Below are 22715 nucleotides of genomic sequence, written 5' to 3'. Positions count from 1 at the left end.
TTCCACCCCACACTCCCCTCCCCTGGTTCCACCCCACACCCCCCTCCCCTGGTTCCACCCCCCCCCCCCCCCCCCCCGGCTCCACCCCACACCCCATCCCCTGGTTCCACCCCCCCCTCCCCTGGTTCCACCCCACACCCCCCTCCCCTGGTTCCACCCCACACTCCGCCCCCCTGGTTCCACCCCACACACCCCTCCCCTGGTTCCACCCCACACCCTCCTCCCCTGGTTCCACCCCACACCCCCCTCCCCTGCAACCACCAACAGAAAATCATTTACGTTCATTATGAAAATGCCTGCTAGTTTTCCTTCATCATGCCAATAACACATTGTCTTCAGCTAAAAGCAGATCATGCAATCAGTGTTTTTTAAATATAAATTAAGAGTACCCAATTCTTTTTTTCCAATTAAGGGGCAATTTAGCATAGTCAATTCACCTACGCTGTACATCTTTTTGGGTTTTGATGGGTGAGACCCACGTAGACACAGGGAAAATGTGCGAACTCCAGACGGACAGTAACCTGTGATCGGGATTGAACCAGGGTCCTTGGTGCCATGAGGCAGCAGTGCTAACCACTGCACCTCTACAATCAGCTTTTAGTAGGCCGGAACTGACTGTAAAATGTCATGGATGCATAGTTCAGCCTGTAAAACAATTTAGCCTCCATAATTTCCCATCTATATCTCCAGCCTCTTTTGGAGACTTTTAAGAATGCTCCCCTTGCAAAAATGCGATTTTGATGTCAATGGATTTATATTCCCATGAGTATGTCACTAAGCGTGTCGGAAAATGCTCAAACTTGCCTTTTCTGCTGTTGGGGAGTCTATTCTAACTTTCTGGTTGCCCAGTTGTTCGTCAAATCCCTAAGCTACAAGACTGGCTTTATGAAATGAAAATTGCTTATTGTCACAAGTCAGCTTCAATGAAGTTACTGAGAAAAGCCCCTAGTCGCCACATTCCGGCGCCTGTTCGGGGAGGCTGGTACGGGAATTGAACCGTGCTGCTGGCCTGCCTTGGTCTGCTTTAAAAGCCAGCGATTTAGCCCAGTGTGCTAAACCATCTAAACCAGTACATGAACCATCGGGAAGTACTTCTGCACATATCCAAGTATGGGACAACGCTGATTGTCCTTTGGCACCTCCTTGTAAAGGCAAAACTTTCTTCAACAGTCAAGTTCTTCTCTTTTTGTTTTGCCTCCTTAACCAATTTATCATCTAACTTGTTTGTAGCCACTAGGACTGCTTTATCGAAGGGACTTCCACTTATTGTGTCACCCCTCACTGTTCTTTAGTCCTTATCTTGTTAAAATACATCCCCTATTCAATCTCCTGACACTCCTGTGCTGAAGTTCTTGATTTTCCTTGGGCTGTGATTACCATCAAGCTCATATCTGGACTCACACTAAGTTTCCTGGCTTTTCACCTTTTACTTCCTTTTGCCAGTCACAGATCTGGGACTGGATTCTCCGGTCCCCCAGTCGTGTGTTTTTTGGTGGCGCACCATTCGCTGGAGGTGGGATTCTCTCTTCCCACCAGTTGTCGATGGGATCTACCATTGAAGCCATTCTATGCCACTGGGAAACCCGCGGGCAGGGGGCACTGCCAGCGAAAAAAGAAAATCCCAACAGCTGGAGAATTCCAGCCCTGATATCCTGCCCCTTGTCTTGTACTTTCAGCCAGTTTTTGTATTTCCATGGCCTTTCCTGCCCATTCCTGCTATCGTGGCTTCTCTCCATTCACTGACTCCTTCCGGATTACATGCCACCCTAGTTCTAATGCGTAGTTGATCTTTGTGATAAAGGGTCCTATCCATACCTTCACCATCACTTGGTCCATTGTCAGTTAGCCAATTATCTGTCACATGGTTGTTCATACAGCTCTGGCATATATGTGTGTGTGTAGTGCATGGTACATCTTCAGTTTCTGTCAATGTGTAATCCGTGCCAGTAAACTGTGTGGAACAGGTTTTTTTTTTGAGTAAACGAGTTTGTATTTTATTGATTCAAGTCCTTTTGTTCCTACCCATTCGGAAGGTTTTGCCCATCTTAAGGATTCAGTGTCGGATCTTGAGTAGCACTTGCGCCAGCAAAGCATTCACCTCACCGAGACCATCCCAGCCATGTCACCGAACAGTGGGTCGTGTTTGCACAGATGGATGGACCTCCAATTCCATCCACCCCTTCCCCCAATCTCTTTGCAGTTCCCCCCCCTCCCTCACCAACATGTCCGAAACAGTCCCAGGAAACACGGCGTGACCTCAATCGGTGAGAGCGATCAAAGCTTCGACGACGTTGCCCAAATGTTCCCGCAGACCTCGCTCGGCTGCATTTCGAGAGATCTCCATCTCGTTCATTATCAATTCGACATCTTCCTTCCTGATGGTCACTTTTGCCAGCTCTTTCTCCCTTTCCTGTTTAGCTTTCTGTTCGCACGACCTTCTGTCTCCAATGACGGACATCGCCGTCTCCAGGTCCGAGCTGAGAATCTCTTTCTCCTCCGCATAGTCGGTCACCCTCTCCAGATCCGCCGCTCCGCTGTCATGTTTCCGCGGTTTCTCCGTCGGCCGCTCGGTCTCCTCATTCTCCAGGTCCAGGTCCCCGTCAGCCTCCGCCATCTGCCCCGCTGCTGTTACGCCCTGTGTGGAACAGTTTGATTATCATGTTGCGAGATTATTGTTTTGCCATCAGTGCCTGTGACATTTCCTGTGCCTCTCCATTCTTTCTGCCCTTCTGTTTTAAAATATGTCATGTCCCCAAGTTTAACATTTATTTGACTGCCTGATTTGATACCTCAAAGCTGTCCTGATTTTCTTTCCTGAAACTTCTACCTTAATCAACACCCTCCTTCCTGCAAGCATGGCATTTGAATGTTCTGCAAAAATTGAACATACAGTAGTCTCCTCCAAAGGCTGGGGGGGGGGGGGGGGGTATTTTTGGATTCCTGCCAAAAACTAATTGATTGGGGCTGCAGCCCCTAACCATCTGAGTGTGTTTTTTATGTGTGTGCTATGCACACGAACAGTTGTCAGTTTCCGATTCAGTTGGTCAGCTAAACTTTCGGATTATTTTGTCAATAACAGTGAGATTTCTTGAACATATCCCATTGATTAAAAGGACTTTCTGCTATGTACATTGCGACAATATTTACATTTTCTCACACAACTCCTGAATTCATCATTGGCAAGTTCCCCTCCATTGTCTGTTAAGAATTTAGCTGGTGCTCAGCCTCGTTCCTATTCATCTTTCTATTATTTTATCGATAATTACTTTTTTGTCTTTAATAATCATTAACAGTCTAAATCTAGCTGCTGCATTTACAAAATGTAGAAGAAAAATATTTATTTTCTTATACTAAACGTTGAGGTCCATCGGTCTGGCTTCATTTAAGTTTCCCACCAATCTAAGATGTTCCACTGGTTACGATGGTGTTCTCCTGAACCTTTTACAAATATCACATTTTTCACTAATATGGTCAACAAGCCCAGTCTATTTCTAATCAAGCTACCCCTGCATCCTTTAACAAATCCTTCCACCTATGACCAGAGGGATGTAAAAATTGGTGGTGTAGTTTGGTAATAATTTGCTTCTCTCCTTTAAATTTGTATCTCTAGTTGTCATTTAATATCCCTAACATTCAGTCTAGTGATGTTAGGCCTGAAAGGAATACAATAATTTCCCACATGTGTAAATTGCAAATCTCCCCAAAATAATTGCTCTATCATGCTCTATGTCCAACTTCATTTGGGCCTTTTTCATTGAAGGCTTGTTTAACAGTAAGGGTATATCACTTGATACCACATCAGTACTGATAATATGGTTCACTTCTGCTGTTTCACACAGAATTACTACTCTTTAGTAATTTCAATGTGTTACCATTGCAGAACTTGAAACAAGTAGAACGCCATATTCTTTGACTTTACTTTGGTCTTCCTTTCTTAAAGAAGTCATGTAACAGTTTAGCCAGTCCACTCCTCGTACTGCGGATGTACACCCATTGTCTAGAACTGCACAACTGAATGAATCTGCGATTAGGATACTCCTTTCTGGACTAAAGCTTCTGGTGCCCAATACAATACTTTCTGATTGGTCAGTTTCATCCTCCTTACCTTCTGTACCCTCTGTGCTATATGTTGTCTCAAAAACACTTTATTTTGGGGCAATTCAACATATAATGATACTTGGAGTCAAAGAACAATACAGCACAGGAACAGGCCCATCGGCCCTCCAAGCCTGCACCGGTCATGATTCCACCGTTGGCCAAAACCCTCAGCACTTCCTAGTGCCATATCCCTCTATACACATCCTATCCATGTATTTATGGAGATTCCTTATGAATGCCATTAATGTATTTGCTTCCACAACCTCCCCTGTCACTGCGTTCCAGGCACTCACCACCATCTGTGTAAAAAATACCTGCCTCGCACATCTCCTTTAAACTTTGCCCCACGGACCTTAAACCTATACCCCCTAGTGACTGACCCCTCTATCCTGGGAAAGAGTGCCTGCCCATCCACTCTATCCATGTCTCTCATAATCTTGTAGACCTCTATCAGGTCACCCGTAAACCTCCATTGTTCTACTGAAAACAGTCCGAGTCTATTCAGTCTCTCTGCATAGCTAACACCCTACAGACCAGTCAACACCCTGGTAAACCTCCTCTGCACCCTCTCCAAAGCTGCCACATCCTTCTGGTAGTGTGGCGACCAGAATTGTGTGCAATATTCCAAGAGCGGCCGTACAACTGTAGCACGGCTTGCCAGTTTTTATACTCGATGCCCCGTCCAATGAAGGCAAGCATTCCGTATGCTTTCTTGACTATCTTGTCCACTTGTGTTGCCACCTTCAAAGATCTGTGCACTTGCTCGCCCAGATCTCTCTGACTTTCTATATTCCTATGAGTTTTGCCATTTATGGTGTATTTCCCCTCTGTTAGACCTACCAAAATGTATTACCTCACATTTGTCTGGATTAAACTGCCATTTGCCATTTCTCTGCCCAAGTCTCCAACCTATGTCCTGCTGTATCCTCTGACAATCCTCAACAGTATCTGCCACTCCACCAACCTTGGTGTCATCCGCTAACTTACTATCAGACCAACTACATTTTTCTCCAAATAATTTATGTATACTACAAGCAACAGAGACACCAGCACTGATCCCTGTGGAACACCACTAGTCACAACCTTCCATTCAGAAAAACACTCTTCTACTGCTTCCCTCTGCTTTCTGTGACCGAGCCAGTTCTGTATCCATCTTACCACCTCACCTCTGATCCCGTGTGACTTCGCCTTTTGTACCAGTTGTATTTGAAGCATCTGTTGACTACCCCTTGGTTATTCCTGGGGTTCATCTCCTCCCATACTTGGTCAACTCCTGCTACCTAATATAACTCCCAAAAGGATCTCCTACTTTTTGTTTGTAATTTTTCTTTTGTACAGATGTTAGGGCCATATATTTGAACAGTCTCAAAATGCTGCTCGTATTGTATCCTTCATCATTGGTGACACTGCTGAAGAGACCATTTATGCCAGAAAAGTTGCTGGAAATGAATGTTTTCCTCCCCCCAATTTTTTTTAAGGCGTCAGAAATTTGATACAAACGTATATATTTTTCTCTGAATCTAACTCCGGTTAAAACTAGGAGACTATCCATATTTGATATCTTGGCATGGCCCAATAATTTAAAAGACAAGAAGTGATTTGGGAATTTCCAAGTGGAATTGCTGCAATCTCAGATACAGTCAGTTAAACTCCATAATCTATTCTCTTATGGAAGAATCATACTTTTTTCAAAATTTATAGATTTCTCTCTGAGCATTCAACAAGTGATCTTTCTCACAAATTTTATCCATAAATTTTGAGAGAGTGTCCAAACCTTTCATTGCTCAGTTCCCGAGTGCCAAGTTTTGAGAACATTTTGCAGCAGATCTTATTCCTGGCAGGAAGCAAAAGTTCCAGAGCTATCCCTGGCTTTCTTTTCAGGAGAGGTATAACCAATGTCCATGCCTCAACTTAATTTTTCAATTGACCGAAAGGTTCTGTTTCACAAAACAGTGGTGGAAAGTCATATCCTGCCACCTTCTATCTGATTTCCGTTATCTTTCTTCAAAAAGTCTCCAAATTACAGTCTTCTCTCGAAAAGAATCAACTCCAATTCCAACCTTTTGTCTGGAAGTAAATCTCAAACTCTAATCTTCACTTTCAGGCAGCCATCCTCTGCCAGCAATGTCAATGGTATTCCCAAAGCTGGTTGTGAAGAAGACACTGAAACTAGGATGCTTCACTGGAGGCCATTTGTTGCTTCCCACAGAACTTATTCTCCACTCTAACACCATACCCCCAGTGCTGGCTGACTTTTCCTTATATACACATTTGAGTATAAGTATCTAATCAATAAACAACACCGGTTCACCTTCAACTATTGGGAATTGAACGTCCATCAAAAAGGACCCGTTAAATACTAACAACCATTGCCATACAAACCCAAGTTGAATCTCGAGTGTTGGTTCGTTCATGCAGACTGAACTTAATAGAAAATGAAATATGTCCTCGGTGAATTAAGGGAATTTCTGCAGAATTCCTTGGAAGTTGGAGAATGGGAGATGCAAAGAACATTACAGCCGGAGATTCCAAAATATCCCCTGGCTTCCATTCTAAAGCTTTTGGTATTGACATTTCTTGATGGGGCTGAACAGGAGAGGGGAGCATTGCAGTCTAACCTAGGAGTGACAGTCTAACCTATGAGTGTATATACCTGGTGTGGATTGTTAATAATTGAGTGAGTGTTTTTATGAACTTGTCTTCACTTGCTTTTTTTTTTTCAGTCTCCAGCTCATCGTTCTCAGAAGATTCGTCCAGGTGATGAGGTGGTCCAGGTGAATGATATGGTTGTAGTAAGTATTAGTATCTGTATTAGATGATTTAGTTGTGCTATAAATTGGGTGTTGAATGAAGAGCTGTATGGGCCAAAAGGTGGAGGTATGTAAGGATCGGGTTTGGAGGAGGGTGTATAATTGGTTATTTGATGATGCAGGGATGGGATGAGTGTAGATGTTAAATCACACAACATGAGTTATTCAGAATAACTCATTTGTTCCAGTGCTAACTCTCGCTGGAACTGACTTTTATCTACCCCTCTACCCATTTCACATTCCTTTTAATACCATCGGGATAGTTTTGAAAGGTACAGTCCTAGTGTGCATATTTGCCACCTGTGGTGGATTGAGACTTATACTGGAGACTTCCAGCAGTTAACAAAGGGATTTATTGATGATTGGCAAAGGCAGCTGAATAACAGGCACAGAACAATATACAAAAAATCTTTACATTTCACCCTGGTTCACACTGCCCAGGGTCCTGCTCCCAGGACCCCGCGCAAACTCCCTATTGGCTGTGGCTTACATACTCTCACGTGATTGGCCCCAAGGTGGTCTATGGAGCCCACCTCCTTAAAGGGACCACCCTACCACATCCCTCCCCCTTATGTCCTTTATTATATTATCCCAAAATTTATGTACGTAAGTTACAATTGTTAACAGAGTCAACCGGGGAAAGAGAGTCCATCAAAATGTAAATTGGTCCGGAGGCCTCGCAAGTCCTCCCAGACCTCCATAGCCCTGCTACAGGCTCGACGCTCTTATGGGCCGCCTCAGAAGGCACTACTTCCGCAACAGGCAAACTGGCCTCACCAACTTCAACAGATGCAGCTAGTTGAACAGAAATGAGAATCCCTGGCTCCCTTGGCTGGACCAAGGTACAGGAGTACCTACAACGCTCGCTGGACTTGTCAGCCCCATGTTGGGGGTTGCCACCCTTCCATGAGGTCGGCATGCTTCCTGACAGACTTCCCTGTTGACATTGACCACATAAGGCACTGGCCCTGACCGGGCCAGAACCCATCCTTCTAACCAAGGCGAACCTGAAACAAAACTACGGCCCAAAACTGGGCCTCCCACCTGGAATGACCTGCTGCTCTTCTGCTCCGACCACTGACCTTCTGGGAGGCCTGACGTGCCTTCACCCGTTGCCAAATTTGGAAATACATGGTCCAATTGGGTTCTCAACCAATGGGCCATGAGCATCTCAACTGCCATGACCTCAGTAGTTGAATGAGGGGTTGAGTTGCACAGCAACAAAACATTAGCCAACCTCTGGCAAAGTGATTTATCAGATTGCTTTTTCATGACATTCTTGAAAGTTTGGCCAGCCAGATCATTGTATGCTGGGTGGTACGGGGCTATCCTTGTGTGTCGTATGTCATACATTCAAACCTGGTCATCGTCACCAGTGAAGGGTGCACCAATATCCAAAACAATTGACCCGGGAAGCCCATGAATGGCTAACACTCGGCTTAAGGCATCTACCATAGCCGTCAAAAACATCTTGCCCATAACCGGGCCCGCTTAATCAACGCAGACCCTGGTCCACTGGCAACCCAGCCATTCCCAAGGGTGTAGGGTGGTGGAAGGTGGCAAAGATTGTTGCATTATCAAGGGTGGCACTGTTGTACTTGGCTTTATCTATGCCTGGTCACCAGACATAACTGCGTGCTAGCATCTTCATCTTTGTCTGCCCTGGGTGGGCGCTGTGTCGCTCTTGAAGGAGAGGTCCCCCTGGCCTGAGTGGGGTCATCTGTGATCCCCACAGTATCATGCCATCTTCACATGTCAGCTCGTTTTGACGAATGAAGTCGGGCCTCAGCTGTTCAGATTTCTTGTATATAGCCAGACTGTATAATTTGTTTAACCTTTGAAAGAATAGGGTCTCTTTGGGTCCAACTGCAGATGTGCTTGCTGGATGCTGGCAGATTGTCTAGGACATTTAGGGCTATAATGGTCTCCTGGGGGTACCAGTGGTGGAAGAATGCTCTTGGTTGGCAGATGACTTCATGCATCCGCATTAGCAATTTGTGTCCCAGATTGGTTCTGAAAAGCAAAGTTGGAGGCCGCCAACATCAGGCCCCAATGCTGCACCCTCGCCCACTCTAAGGGCAGTATGGGCTTATCTTCCCTTAACAGATCCAGCAATGGTTTGTGGTCAGTCACTATGTCGAACCATCAACTGTACACGTACTGGTGGAATTTCTTCACACTGAATATAACTGCTAAGCCCTCCTCCTTAATCTGGGCATAGTTTTGTTCTGCTTCAGAAAGTGCCGTTGAGGAAAAGGTGATCAGGCATTCTGTACCAACTCTCATTTTGCTGGGTTAAACATCTTCTATACCATAAGGGGACGCACAACGGTATGATTGTTTTTCCCAATCAAAGTGCAGCAAGAGGTTTGAAGACTGATGATTCACGACTCAGAAGGCTTTCTCTTGGGGCTCCCTCCATTGCTACCGCTGATTCTTCCTTGGTATAATGGTGCCAGTGTTGGGGCTAGATTCAAAATTAACCTTCCATAATAATTGACAAGACCAAAGAAGGACTTCAGCTCGCTGACGTTTTTGGGTTCAGATATGTCTCGTATAGACGTGCCCTTTTCGTTCAAGCGGTGCAACCCTGTCGCATCAATGCAAAATCGTAGGTATATCTCTTCTGAGGCCGGAAAAATACATTTTGCGTGTTTTTTTAAATTAATATTTTATTGAAAATTTTTGGTCAACCATCACAGTACATTGTGTATCCTTTACACAATAATATAACCGTATAAATAACAATGACCTGTTTTATAAACAAAAAATAAATAATATATAACAAAAACTAAAACTAAAACTAAATGGCAACTGCCTTGTCTCAGATAAACACTCTCCAAAAATATGATTTAACAGTCCAGTATACAATTATTTATAGCAACGACCTATACATATTATACATATATATTAACAACCCTGAGAGTCCTTCTGGTTCCTCCCCCCCCCCCCCCGGGCTGCTGCTGCTGCCTTCCTCTTTTCCATTCCCTCTAACATTTCTGTGAGGTATTCGACGAACGGTTGCCACCGCCTGGTGAACCCTTGAGCCGATCCCCTTAGGGCAAACTTAATCCGTTCCAGCTTTATAAACCCTGCCATGTCATTTATCCAGGTCTCCACATCCGGGGGCTTGGCTTCCTTCCACATCAACAGTATCCTGCGCCGGGCTACTAAGGACGCAAAGGCCAAAACATCGGCCTCTCTCGCCTCCTGCACTCCCGGCCCTTGTGCAACCCCAAATATAGCCAACCCCCAGCTTGGTTCGACCTGGACCCCCACTACTTTCGAAAGCACCTTTGTCACCCCCACCCAGAACCCCTGTAGTGCCGGACATGACCAGAACATGTGGGTGTGATTCGCTGGGCTTCTCGAGCATCTCGCACACCTATCCTCTACCCCAAAGAATTTACTGAGCCGTGCTCCAGTCATATGCGCCCTGTGTAACACCTTAAATTGAATCAGGCTTAGCCTGGCACACGAGGACGATGAGTTTACCCTACTTAGGACATCCGCCCACAGCCCCTCCTCAATCTCCTCCCCCAGCTCATCTTCCCATTTCCCTTTCAGCTCGTCTACCATAATCTCCCCCTCGTCCCTCATTTCCCTATATATATCTGACACCTTACCGTCCCCCACCCATGTCTTTGAGATCACTCTGTCCTGCACCTCATTCGTCGGGAGCTGCGGGAATTCCCTCACCTGTTGCCTCGCAAAAGCCCTCAGTTGCATATACCGGAATGCATTCCCTTGGGGCAACCCATATTTCTCGGTCAGCGCTCCCAGACTTGCGAACTTCCCATCCACAAACAGATCTTTCAGTTGCGTTACTCCTGCTCTTTGCCATATTCCAAATCCCCCATCCATTCTCCCCGGGGCAAACCTATGGTTATTTCTTATCGGGGACCCCACCAAGGCTCCTGTCTTTCCCCTATGCCGTCTCCACTGTCCCCAAATTTTCAAAGTCGCCACCACCACCGGGCTTGTGGTGTATTTCTTCGGTGAGAACGGCAATGGGGCCGTCACCATAGCTTGTAGGCTAGTCCCCCTACAGGATGCCCTCTCCAATCTCTTCCACGCCGCTCCCTCCTCTTCTCCCATCCACTTACTCACCATTGAGATATTGGCGGCCCAGTAGTACTCACTTAGGCTCGGTAGTGCCAGCGCCCCCTATCCCTACTATGCTGTAAGAATCCCTTCCTCACTCTCGGGGTCTTCCCGGCCCACACAAAACTCATGATACTCTTTTCGATCCTTTTGAAAAAAGCCTTCGTGATCACCACCGGGAGGCACTGAAACACAAAGAGAAATCTCGGGAGGACTACCATTTTAACCGCCTGCACCCTCCCTGCCAGTGACAGGGATACCATGTCCCATCTCTTGAAGTCCTCCTCCATTTGTTCCACCAATCGCGTTAAATTTAACCTATGCAATGTACCCCAATTCTTGGCTATCTGGATCCCCAAGTAACGAAAGTCCCTTGTTACCTTCCTCAGCGGAAAGTCCTCTATTTCTCTGCTCTGCTCTCCTGGATGCACCACCAACAACTCACTTTTCCCCCATGTTCAGTTTATATCCTGAGAATTCTCCAAACTTCCGAAGTGTCCGCATTATCTCTGGCATCCCCTCCGCCGGGTCCGCTACATATAACAACAAATCATCCGCATACAGAGATACCCGGTGTTCTTCTCCTCCTCTAAGTACTCCCCTCCACTTCTTGGCACCCCTCAATGCTATTGCCAGGGGCTCAATCGCCAGTGCAAACAATAATGGGGACAGAGGGCATCCCTGCCTTGTCCCTCAATGGAGCCGAAAGTATGCAGATCCCCGTCCATTCGCGACCACACTCTCCACTGGGGCCCTATACAACAGCTGCACCCATCCAACATATTCATCTCCAAAACCAAATCTCCTCAGCACCTCCCACAGATAATCCCACTCCACTCTATCAAATGCTTTCTCGGCATCCATCGCCACCACTATCTCCGCTTCCCCCTCTGGTGGGGGCATCATCATTACCCCTAGCAGCCTCCGTATATTCATATTCAGCTGTCTCCCCTTCACAAACCCAGTTTGGTCCTCATGGACCACCCTCGGGACACAATCCTCTATCCTCATTGCCATTACCTTGGCCAGAATCTTAGCGTCTACATTTAGGAGGGAAATAGGTCTATAGGACCCGCATTGCAGCGGGTCCTTTTCCTTCTTTAGGAGAAGCGATATCGTTGCCTCAGACATAGTCGGGGGCAGCTGTCCCCTTTCCTTTGCCTCATTAAAGGTCCTCATCAGTAGCGGGGCGAGCAAGTCCACATATTTCCTGTAAAATTCAACTGGGAATCCATCCGGTTCCGGAGCCTTCCCCGCCTGCATGCTCCTAATTCCTTTCACTACTTCCTCTATTTCAATCTGTGCTCCCAGTCCCACCCTTTCCTGCTCCTCCACCTTGGGAAATTCCAGCCGGTCCAGAAAGCCCATCATTCTCTCCCTCCCATCCGGGGGTTGAGCTTCGTATAATTTTTAATAAAATGCCTTGAACACTCCATTCACTCTCTCCGCTCCCCGCTCCATCTCTCCTTCCTCATCCCTCACTCCCCCTATTTCCCTCGCTGCTCCCCTTTTCCTCAATTGGTGGGCCAGCAACCTGCTCGCCTTCTCCCCATATTCATACTGTACACCCTGTGCCTTCCTCCACTGTGCCTCTGCAGTACCCGTTGTCAGCAGGTCAAATTCTACGTGTAGCCTTTGCCTTTCCCTGTACAGTCCCTCCTCCGGTGCCTCCGCATATTGCCTGTCCACCCTCAGAAGTTCTTGCAGCAACCGCTCCCGTTCCCTACTCTCCTGCTTTCCTTTATGTGCCCTTATTGATATCAGCTCCCCTCTAACCACTGCCTTCAGCGCCGCCCAGACCACTCCCACCTGGACCTCCCCATTATCATTGAGTTCCAAGTACTTTTCAATGCACCCCCTCACCCTTAGACACACCCCCTCATCTGCCATTAGTCCCATGTCCATTCTCCAGGGTGGGCGCCCTTCTGTTTCCTCCCCTATCTCCAAGTCCACCCAATGTGGAGCGTGATCCGAAATGGCTATAGCCGTATACTCCGTTCCCCTCACCTTCGGAATCAACACCCTTCCCAAAACAAAAAAGTCTATTCGCGAATAGACTTTGTGGACATAGGAGAAAAACGAAAACTCCTTACTCCTAGGTCTGCTAAATCTCCACGGGTCTACTCCTCCCATCTGCTCCATAAAATCTTGAAGCACCTTGGCCGCTGCCGGCCTCCTTCCAGTCCTGGACCTCGACCTGTCCAGCCCTGGTTCCAACACCGTATTGAAATCTCCCCCCATTACCAACTTTCCCACCTCTAGGTCCGGGATGCGTCCTAGCATACGCCTCATAAAATTGGCATCATCCCAGTTCGGGGCATATACGTTTACCAAAACCACCGTCTCCCCCTGTAGTTTGCCACTCACCATCACGTATCTGCCCCCGCTATCCGCCACTATAGTCTTTGCCTCAAACATTACCCGCTCCCCCACTAATATAGCCACCTCCCTGTTTTTCGCATCTAGCCCCGAATGGAACACCTGCCCCACCCAACCTTTGCGTAGTCTCACCTGGTCTATCAGTTTCAAGTGCGTTTCCTGTAACATAACCACGTCTGCCTTAAGTTTCTTAAGGTGTGCGAGTACCCCTGCCCTCTTTATCGGCCCGTTCAGCCCTCTCACATTCCACGCGATCAGCCGGGTTGGGGGGCTTTTTACCCCCCCCCCCCTTGTCGATTAGCCATCCCCTTTTTCCAGCTCCTCACCCGGTTCCCAAGCAGCTGTGTCCCCCCCAGGCGGTGCCCCCCCCGCCCATCCCACCCCATACCAGCTCCCCCCCCTCTCCCCAGCAGCAGCAGCCCAATAGTTCCCCCCTCCCACCCCCCCCCCGCTAGATCCCCCACTAGCGTAGTTACACCCCCATGTTGCTCCCAGAAGTCAGCAAACTCTGGCCGACCTCGGCTTCCCCCCGTGACCTCGGCTCGCACCGTGCGACGCTCCCTCCTTCCTGCTTCCCTATTCCCGCCATGATTATCATAGCGCGGGAACCGAGCCCGCGCTTCCCCCTTGGCCCCGCCCCCAATGGTCAACGCCCCATCTCCTCCACCTCCTTTCCTCCCCCCACCACCTCCTGTGGAAGAGAGAAAAGTTACCACATCGCAGGATTAATAACATAAAACTCCTCTTTCCCCCCTTTTTACCCCCCCTCTTCGCCCCCCCATACTCGCCCCACCACTTTGTTTCAAACGTTCTTTTTTTTAAAAAACCCGCTCATTCCAATTTTTCTTCCACAATAAAAGTCCACGCCTCATCCGCCGTCTCAAAGTAGTGGTGCCCCACTTGATATGTGACCCACAGTCTTGCCGGCTGCAGCATTCCGAATGTTATCTTCTTTTTGTGAAGCACCGCCTTGGCCCGATTAAAGCTCGCCCTCCTTCTCGCCACCTCCGCACTCCAGTCTTGGTATACGCGGATCACCGCGTTCTCCCACTTACTGCTCCGTGTTTTCTTTGCCCATCTAAGGACCATCTCTTTGTCCTTAAAACGGAGGAATCTCACCACTATGGCTCTAGGAATTTCTCCTGCTCTCGGCCCTCGCGCCATCACTCAGTATGCTCCCTCCACCTCCAGCGGACCCGCCGGGGCCTCCGCTCCCATTAACGAGTGCAGCATCGTGCTCACATATGCCCCGACGTCCGCTCCCTCCGCACCTTCAGGAAGACCAAGAATCCTTAGGTTGTTCTCCAGTGCCTCCAGCCTTTCCACACAACGTTTATGGTGTGCCTCGTGCATCTCCGTCTTCACCACCAGGCCCTGTATGTCGTCCTCATTCTCGGCAGCCTTTGCCTTCACGACCCGAAGCTCTCGCTCCTGGGTCTTTTGCTCCTCCTTTAGCCCTTCGATCGCCTGTAATATCGGGGCCAACAGCTCCTTCTTCATTTCCTTTTTGAGTTCTTCCACGCAGCGTTTCAAAAACTCGTGTTGTTCAGGGCCCCATATTAAACTGCCACCTTCCGACGCCATCTTGGTTTTTGCTTGCCTTCCTTGCCGCTGCTCTAAAGGATCCACCGCAATCTGGCCACCTTCCTCTCCTTTTTTCATCCGTATCCAGGGGGGATTCCCTTCTGGTTCACCGCACAGTACTTTTAGCCGTTAAAATTGCCGTTGGGGCTCTTAGTAAGAGCCCAAAAGTCCGTTCCACCGGGAGTTGCCGAAACGTGCGACTCAGCTGGTCATCGCCGCACCCGGAAGTCTCCCATTTTGCGTGTTTTAGGTAGACCCTTGCATCACACAACTTCTTTAATACATCCTCTAGGCTGGCCGTGTGTTTTTCTGGTGTTGTGCAGTGACCAGCACCTAATCAAGATAAAACATCGCCGTAGGAATTTCCTGGAGGAGATTTTCCATTGTGCGCTGGAAAATAGCACTGGATGAAGCAATGCCAAATGACAGTCTGGTATACTGGAAGAGGCCTTTTAGGTATTGATTGTATCAAATCTCTGAGACTCCTCATCCAATTCTAGTTGCAGCTGGTGTGACTGACGTCCAATTTGAATAGGTGATGCCCCCTGCCAGCTTAGCATAGAAGTCCTCAATCGGGGAGTCGGATACCGATCGACCTGGGCAACCTGATTTATGGTCAGCATATAGTCCCCACAAATCGATATTGAAAGATCAAGTTTAAGGACAGGGATTATTGGCACTGCCCACTCTGAAAACTGAACCGGCTTGGTAATACTCAACTCTTCCAATCTCTTTAGTTCTGCTTCACCCTTCTGATGCAATCTGTCTGGCACTGGTCTGGCTCTGAAGAACTTGGGTGTCGAATCCAGATTGACATATATTTTGGCTTTTATGCCCTTGGTCAGGCCCAATTCATTATGGGGGACGTCTTTATACATCCTTAAGACATCTTGGGAGAATGCCATCAGATATTTTGAAGATTTCCAGCCAATTGAGTCTAATCTATTGCTAACAAGTCTTCCCAACAGACTGGGTCCATGTCCATCCATGACAACCAAAGGCAGGTTGACCTTCTGCCCTCTGTAGGCTACTGGGGTATTAGCTGATCTTCAAAATATGTCAAAAACTTTTCTGTAATGCTCTTCCAGCTTAAATATTGTGCTCCTGGGTTTTCTGGTAGCGTAATGTAGGGGGAAGGCACGCACAAGGTGGTCCCCACTAAAGTACTAGACATTTTGCCCTTTTCTCTTAGTATCAGGGCATATTTTCATTTGAAAACCCATGTAATTAATGGAATAAGGATCCTATTTGATTGAAATGCCATAAAAGTCAGGGAAAGGAGATGGACAGCTGACATTTGTCAATTAGAGTCGGAGGCCTCTCCGAGATCGTCGGCAGATAGAATGGCAGAGGCAGCTTCTGGGGCTCCGACCACTCCATTCATGCCTGAGGCGCTTTAGAGTACCTTTGCAAAGAAATTTCATAAACACTGGCGATTGGGTCGGAGGACTTCCTGAAATCAATGGAGGAGGCCTTGGCCCCCATCCGAGTGGCGCTGGAGAACACCAATGAAACCGTGATGGAGCCACGATAAAAGATATGGGAGTGACACTTTCGAGACGCAGCGATCAGATTGCCTCACTGGAAGCAGAGATGTCTTTTGTGGCCGAAACGAGCAAGTCGTTGAAGGCCAAAGTGAATGATCTAGAGAGTCGATCCAGGAGGTAAAACAATCAAATTGTGGGGCTGCCAGAGGGCATGGATTGCCCAACGCCCACGGAGTACTTTGTTATAAATTTTCTTATTCTCTGCCTTTTTCATATTTTCATCAAAATTTACAACAGACAATCAACAATAACAACAAATACAATGACAATCCTCTCATCCCACCCACCCTCAAAAACTCCCAACATTTTGAATACAAAACACCAATGAAAAAGAATCATCAATAACTTATACATTCCAGACCCCTCCCCCAATGTTCAATGTCATCCAATTCATGAAAATGCATGATGAACAAGGCCCATGAGTTGTGGAACCCTTCCATCCTCTCCCTCCACTCGATCTTTACTTTCTCGAACATTAAGAACTCCAGCAGATCCCCCCCGCCACGCTGAGGCACAGGGTGGAGAAGCCGTTCTCCACCCCAACAGAATCCGCCTTCGGGCGATGAGCTAGGCGAAGGCAAAGACATCTGCCTCCGCATCCGCTTCCAACCCCGGCCGATCCGACACGCCGAATGTGGCTTCTAGGGAACCCGGTTCGGGTCTTACGTGCACCATCTTTTGAGATTACCTTAAATACCTCCCTCCAATACCTCTCCAGTTTTGGACAGGACCAAAACATATGAACAAGATTAGTGCCGCCCCTCCCCCCATCCCCCCCACCCCCCCACACTGTCCACAAACATCCTCCACCCCCTCAAAAAGTCGGCTCATCTTCGCCCTTGTGAGGTGCGTCCTATATACCATCTTCAACTGTATCAGTCCCAACCTTGCGAATGAAGTTAACGCATTCACCCTCCAGAGCACCTCACACCATGACCCCTCCTCAATATCCTCCCCCAACTCTCCCTCCCACTTCGCCTTAACCTTCTCCAGCGATACCTTATCTTCCCCCAGAATCACCCCATAAATCGCCGACACCACCCCCTTCTCCACTCCCCGTGTCGTCAACATCTCTTCCAGTAGTGTGGGGGCTGCGCCATCGGAAAGCTCTGTACCTCCATCTTGGCAAAATTTCCGACCTGTATATACCAAAACATTTCCCCCTGCCCTAACCCATATTTCCCCCCAGTTCCTTCAATTTCGCAAACCGGCCACCCAGAAACAAATCCTTTAATACCCAAACTCCCCTCTCCTCCCATCTCCGAAAATTCCCATCCCACCTTCCTGACTCGATTCTATGATTCCCTCGAATCGGCATTTGCCCACGGAGTACTTTGCAGATATGTTCAGTAAGATGGTGGGGGAAGGGTGGATTCAGGTCCCCTCCTGAATTGGACCAAACCCACCGGCCTCATCCTGAGGATGCACCAAATGTGGTAAGAGTGAAGATCCATAGTTTCACAGAGAGAGAGCGGGTTCTGAGATGGGCAAAGGAGCATCGGGCCTTCAGATGGGAGGGCCTCGCCATCAGGTTCTACCAAGACGTTGGAACAGAGCTGAAGAAGAAGAGTACTGTGTTCCATAAAGCCAAGGCTACCGTGTGTAGAAGTGGAGTCCGTTTTGGCTTGGCTTCGTGATTTTTGATGGAAGGGACGATTTATTTGTTGCTGTGGGAAAGGCGGACTCCTTTGTTAAGAAACACGGGTTGGGTGTGGTGTGATTGAGTTTTTGGGTGTTGGGGACGGGCATGTTGAATTGTTGCATGGTTGGAGTTTCATGTTTGTTCTTGTATTTTCCTGTTCTTGTTGGATTTTTACAGTTTGGGCTTGGATTTGGGGTTTAGTTCTATGTGAGGTTCTGTTCGGTTGGTTATGATAATATATAACTCCCTTTTGGAGTGCAATGGTTTATGATATAGGAACCATTTTTTAAAACTCTAGTTGGGAGCCACCCTGCTAACCTAAACATTGGCTAATGGGAGCGGTTTTGAAGGGTTTGTTGCAACTCATTATAGTAGTTTCTTAGATAATGAGCTTAGAGTTTATTTTTTGGTTAGGTTTGTTAGAAGTAGATTTTGGTTGTTTGTGTTTGCCTTGCCTCTTTCTATGTCTATTCGGGTGTGGTAATATTCAAGGGTGATGGCACATGGGGGTAGTTTGCTGATGGTGCCTGCAGATTTTTCTTAGTTCAGTCTTTTTATTCGGTTTGGTAGCCACCTTGGGTATAAAATGCATTAGGTTGATGAAACTGCAAAGATCCACACCCGAATGGCTTTCCCATTGACTTTTTAAACGTTCACGGAGCAATTGGTGCCTTTAATTCTGGACATGTTTAATGATTCCTTTTCCTGAGGTTTGTTGCCCTCTACCCTCACACTGGCCTCTATCGCCTTGATTCTCAAGAAAGACAAAGACCCAACAGAGTGTGGACTGCATTGAACTATCTCACTCTTCAATGAGGATGTTATGTTACTTGCCAAGGTGCTGTGGCTGGAGCCCTGTAATCTTGGAGGATCAGACTGGCTTAGTTAAGGGTTGACAATTGTCAGCCAATACATGTTGCCTGATAAACATTGTCTTTTCCTCCCTCCTTGGCAACTAAACCAGAGGTGATTGTTGCCCTGGATATCCAAAAAGGTATTTAATAGAGTGGAGGGGAGTCTCTGTTTGAGATTCTGGGGCGGTTTGATTTGGCCACAGGTTTATTTCCTGGATTCTACTACTGTTGGGCCGCCACTGCCCGTGTTCGTATGAATACCCTGAACTCTGGTTATTTTTTGTTGTGATGTGGAGATGCCGTCGTTGGACTGGGGTGAGCACAGTAAGAAGTCTTACAACACCAGGTTAAAGTCCAACATGTTTGTTTCGAACACTGTTTAAGATTTTTGCCTCCTTCTCTGGTTACATGTCGAACTTGGACAAGAGTGAATGTTTCCTGGTCAACCCCCATGGGGAGGAGAGCCCAACTGGGGACGCCCTCAATTCGCCTTGCCGAGACTGACTTTCATTTTCTGGGGCTCCAGGTGGCCCACAAGTGGGCCTTGCTTCATAAATTTAATTGCATTAATCTGGTTGACAGTATCAAGTCAGACTTGCAAAGGTGGGATAACCTCCCCCTGTCCTTGGTGGGTCGGGTTCAGACTATTAAAATGAACATGCTCCCAAGATTTTTATTTCTTTTTCAATGTCTCCCTATTTTTCTCTCCGATTCCTTTTTGTTAAAGTAAAAAAAAGACATATTGTGTTACTGCACAAAAATATTAGAGGGTCCACTACAGTCACCAAAGTGTCCCGATGTCAACTTCCATTTGAAAGGGCCAACCATTTATCTTCAGCCAATTTCAATCGGAGCCGTCTTATTCAATTGGATCGCATTTAACTGATGCATTGCATGCTCTTCGTCAGAGTTCTTCGCCACTGTGTCCAGTGGCGCTTTGGACTGCAGCTGCTGTTGCTTTTTTTTGCATTTGTCTCATGCGGCAACATGACCCCTTTGGTTGCATCGGTGGCGCACAAACTGCTGAATAGGCAAGGTCTCCTGGGGATGGTCCCCGCTGCAATGATAACCCATCTCAAAATCTGTCTAATACCCTGATTCCTTCCTGCTCCTTGGGTTCCAGTCCTGTCCCGAGGACCGTGTCTCATTCTGGGCTGTGCATGTTGATCCCACCACCACCCTATACTTTGTTAACCTCCCCTTCAGCCATTTTTCAAACTCGGTGTATGTCTCGAGCCACCACATTGGCTACGAGGTAAAAGTTTTCTATCACAGTGACAGTCGCCGTGACTCGAGAGAGGGAATGAGAGCTGCTCCCAGCCAGCTGCCATCCTATTTTCGTGCATGTGCTTGAAGGCTGTCATTCTACGATCCTGCATTCTTTATCATCCTCTCCCACCAAAATCATCTGACTGGGATAGGAACTTGCAAGTACACTGTGCCAATCTATTACTCAGCGATGAGGCAGTATGCTAGTGCACAGAGCTGCTGAAATACATTTTAGTTATAGTTTCCTAAAGTCTCTCACCTTATTTATTGACATTGATACTAAAGAGAAACTTTGTTCTAACATTCTTTGTAACAATGGGCTTCCCCCCGGAGACAATTAATTATTGTTCTTTCCTGCACCATTAGGTTGGGTGGACATTGAATAACCTGGTTGCCAAACTGCGGGAGAATCCGAGTCAAGTCGTTCTAATTATGAAAAAGGTCCCCCTTGATATATCACCATCTTTCGCTTTCTCTGAGAATGAACAGCTGCAACAATCCCCTCAACCACAGGTGAGGACAGTCCCTTACTGAATACCTACTGATAAGAGAGAATACAAAGAGATTCGGAGAGAAGCCAAAGAAACAATTAGGAAGGCAAAGAGGAACTATGAAATTAAATTGTCAAGGAACAAAAAACTGAAGTAATTTGAAGGCTCATCAATAAAAAGAAGGCAGGCAGTGATGACAATGGGATGATTTAAGGATAGACAGGATAATACCACAGGTAATGATAAAAGAAATAGTAGAATTATTAAATAAGTATTTTGCTTCAGTATTTGTAAGGGGGATAGAACAGATAGGCATTACGTTGACTGATGACGATGAGTAATGTGATTAGTGCATTTACATTTTTTAAAAAGGGATGCACTGAGTAAACTAAACACATGTTTTTAAAAAAAAAGTATTGAACATTTTCAATGAATACAGAACAATAAAATAAAACAAACCACACCCTCAAACACAACAGCAACACTCCCCTGCTCTTTCCCCTCACCCCACAGCTGACAGTGACTAGCTCTTTACAGAACAGAATGAAAGGCCACCATCTTTTCTAAAACCCCTCTATTGTGCCCCTTAATGCAGTAAGGTTGCCCCGTGTACACTGACGTCACGTGCCTGTGTGAAGAACTGAAGATTAGTCATTTTGTAATAACGAAGAGAGGGCCACAGACACAAACGGGTCAGAATCTCACAACTGAATCTGCTGGAGAGAGCTTCGCAGGAGAGGCCAGGGCAGGACAAAGCAGTTCTGGTTTGGGCTCCAGGGCCTGTAATGAACAACCCATTAAGAAGCTGAAATTGGGAACAAAGCAATACAAAGATGATTTCTTGAGCTATGGCTTTATTAATTGTGCCAATGCAAATCAGTATGCAAAGCCCATGCGTGTTATGTGCAGGGAAGTACTGGCAAATGAAAGTTTAAAACCCTCAAGTTTGCATATTCTCTCCGTATCTGCTTCTGCGTGGGTCGCACCCCCACAACCCAAGATGTGCAGGGTAGGTAAATTAACCCCACTAAATTGCCCCTTAATTGGATAAAAAGAATTGGGTGCTCAAAATTTATATTAAAACAATGTTTAAAACCCTCAAAACTTCAAAGGCATTTGAAGATTCGCATTGCGAGTTCCAGAACAAACCTTGTGATATTTTTCAATGGATCCAGCAAGAACTTCAATCACCACCTGAAGTCCTTAGCAGAAATGTAACATTGAATGACAAAATGAGTGAGATAGTGAGGATAAAGCAGGCTCACCTGTTGCATTAAAGGTAAGCAAAAATGGTGTGTCGCCAAGTTCATTGGTTGCGAATGTGGCCAGCCTGGGTCACGAAGGTCAGTTGGCGTGGGTTGTGGAAGTTGGCTGGCATGGGTCTCAAAAGTTGACCCGTTGGTAAAGGTGGGTCCTGGGGAAAAAAAAAGTTTGAAAAACACTGCCTTAAAGTGTACTTAATTTTCTCAAGATGCAAAATTCCATATGATCCTCCTACCATACCGAGGCATTGGATGAAGAAGCTGACCTCCACTCCATTGCCTGCGAGCAATTAGTGAGGCGAAGGTTAAGACATCCGCCCCTGCAACTCCAGCAGATCTGACACCCCAAATATGGCCACCAGGGGACCGGGTTTCAATTCCATCTGTAGATTCGCCGACACTGTGCTGAAGAAGGAAACCCAAAATCTCACCAGCTCAGGACATGCCCAGAACATGCCCAGAACATATGCACATGATTCGCCGGGCCCATCCCACAATACTCTCACTTAGCCTGCACCCCCTCAAACAACCGACTCAACCTAGCCCTTGTTAAGTGCGCCCAGTACACTACCTTCAACTGTATCAGCCCCCCTGCCTCGCACATGACAAAGAGGCGTTCACCCTACACAAGGCCTCATGCCACACACCCTCATCTAATCTCCACCCCCCCTCGCC

At 47.1% G+C, this 22715-nt stretch overlaps 2 protein-coding genes across 2 annotated transcripts in view; one reads left to right on the top strand and one right to left on the bottom strand.

Annotated features, from left to right (window-relative positions):
* The window catches only part of cnksr1 (connector enhancer of kinase suppressor of Ras 1), a 166012-nt gene that overhangs the window by 51031 nt on the left and 92266 nt on the right, over positions 1-22715 (top strand). Inside the window, exons 8-9 of the mRNA XM_072501005.1 lie at positions 6822-6890; positions 20654-20800. Coding sequence (XP_072357106.1) covers positions 6822-6890; positions 20654-20800 — 216 coding nt within the window. The remainder of the gene's footprint in view (positions 1-6821; positions 6891-20653; positions 20801-22715) is intronic.
* Positions 1966-2629, bottom strand: LOC140429769 (huntingtin-interacting protein K-like). The gene has a single exon (XM_072517195.1). The coding sequence runs from the start codon at positions 2612-2614 to the stop codon at positions 2258-2260; it is 357 nt and encodes a 118-aa protein (XP_072373296.1). The 5' UTR covers positions 2615-2629; the 3' UTR covers positions 1966-2257.

The sequence above is a fragment of the Scyliorhinus torazame genome, chromosome 1 (assembly GCF_047496885.1).
Source record: "Scyliorhinus torazame isolate Kashiwa2021f chromosome 1, sScyTor2.1, whole genome shotgun sequence".
Lineage (NCBI taxonomy): Eukaryota > Metazoa > Chordata > Chondrichthyes > Carcharhiniformes > Scyliorhinidae > Scyliorhinus > Scyliorhinus torazame.
Note: the sequence above shows the minus strand (reverse complement) of the source record. Positions and strands in the feature narration are given on the sequence as shown.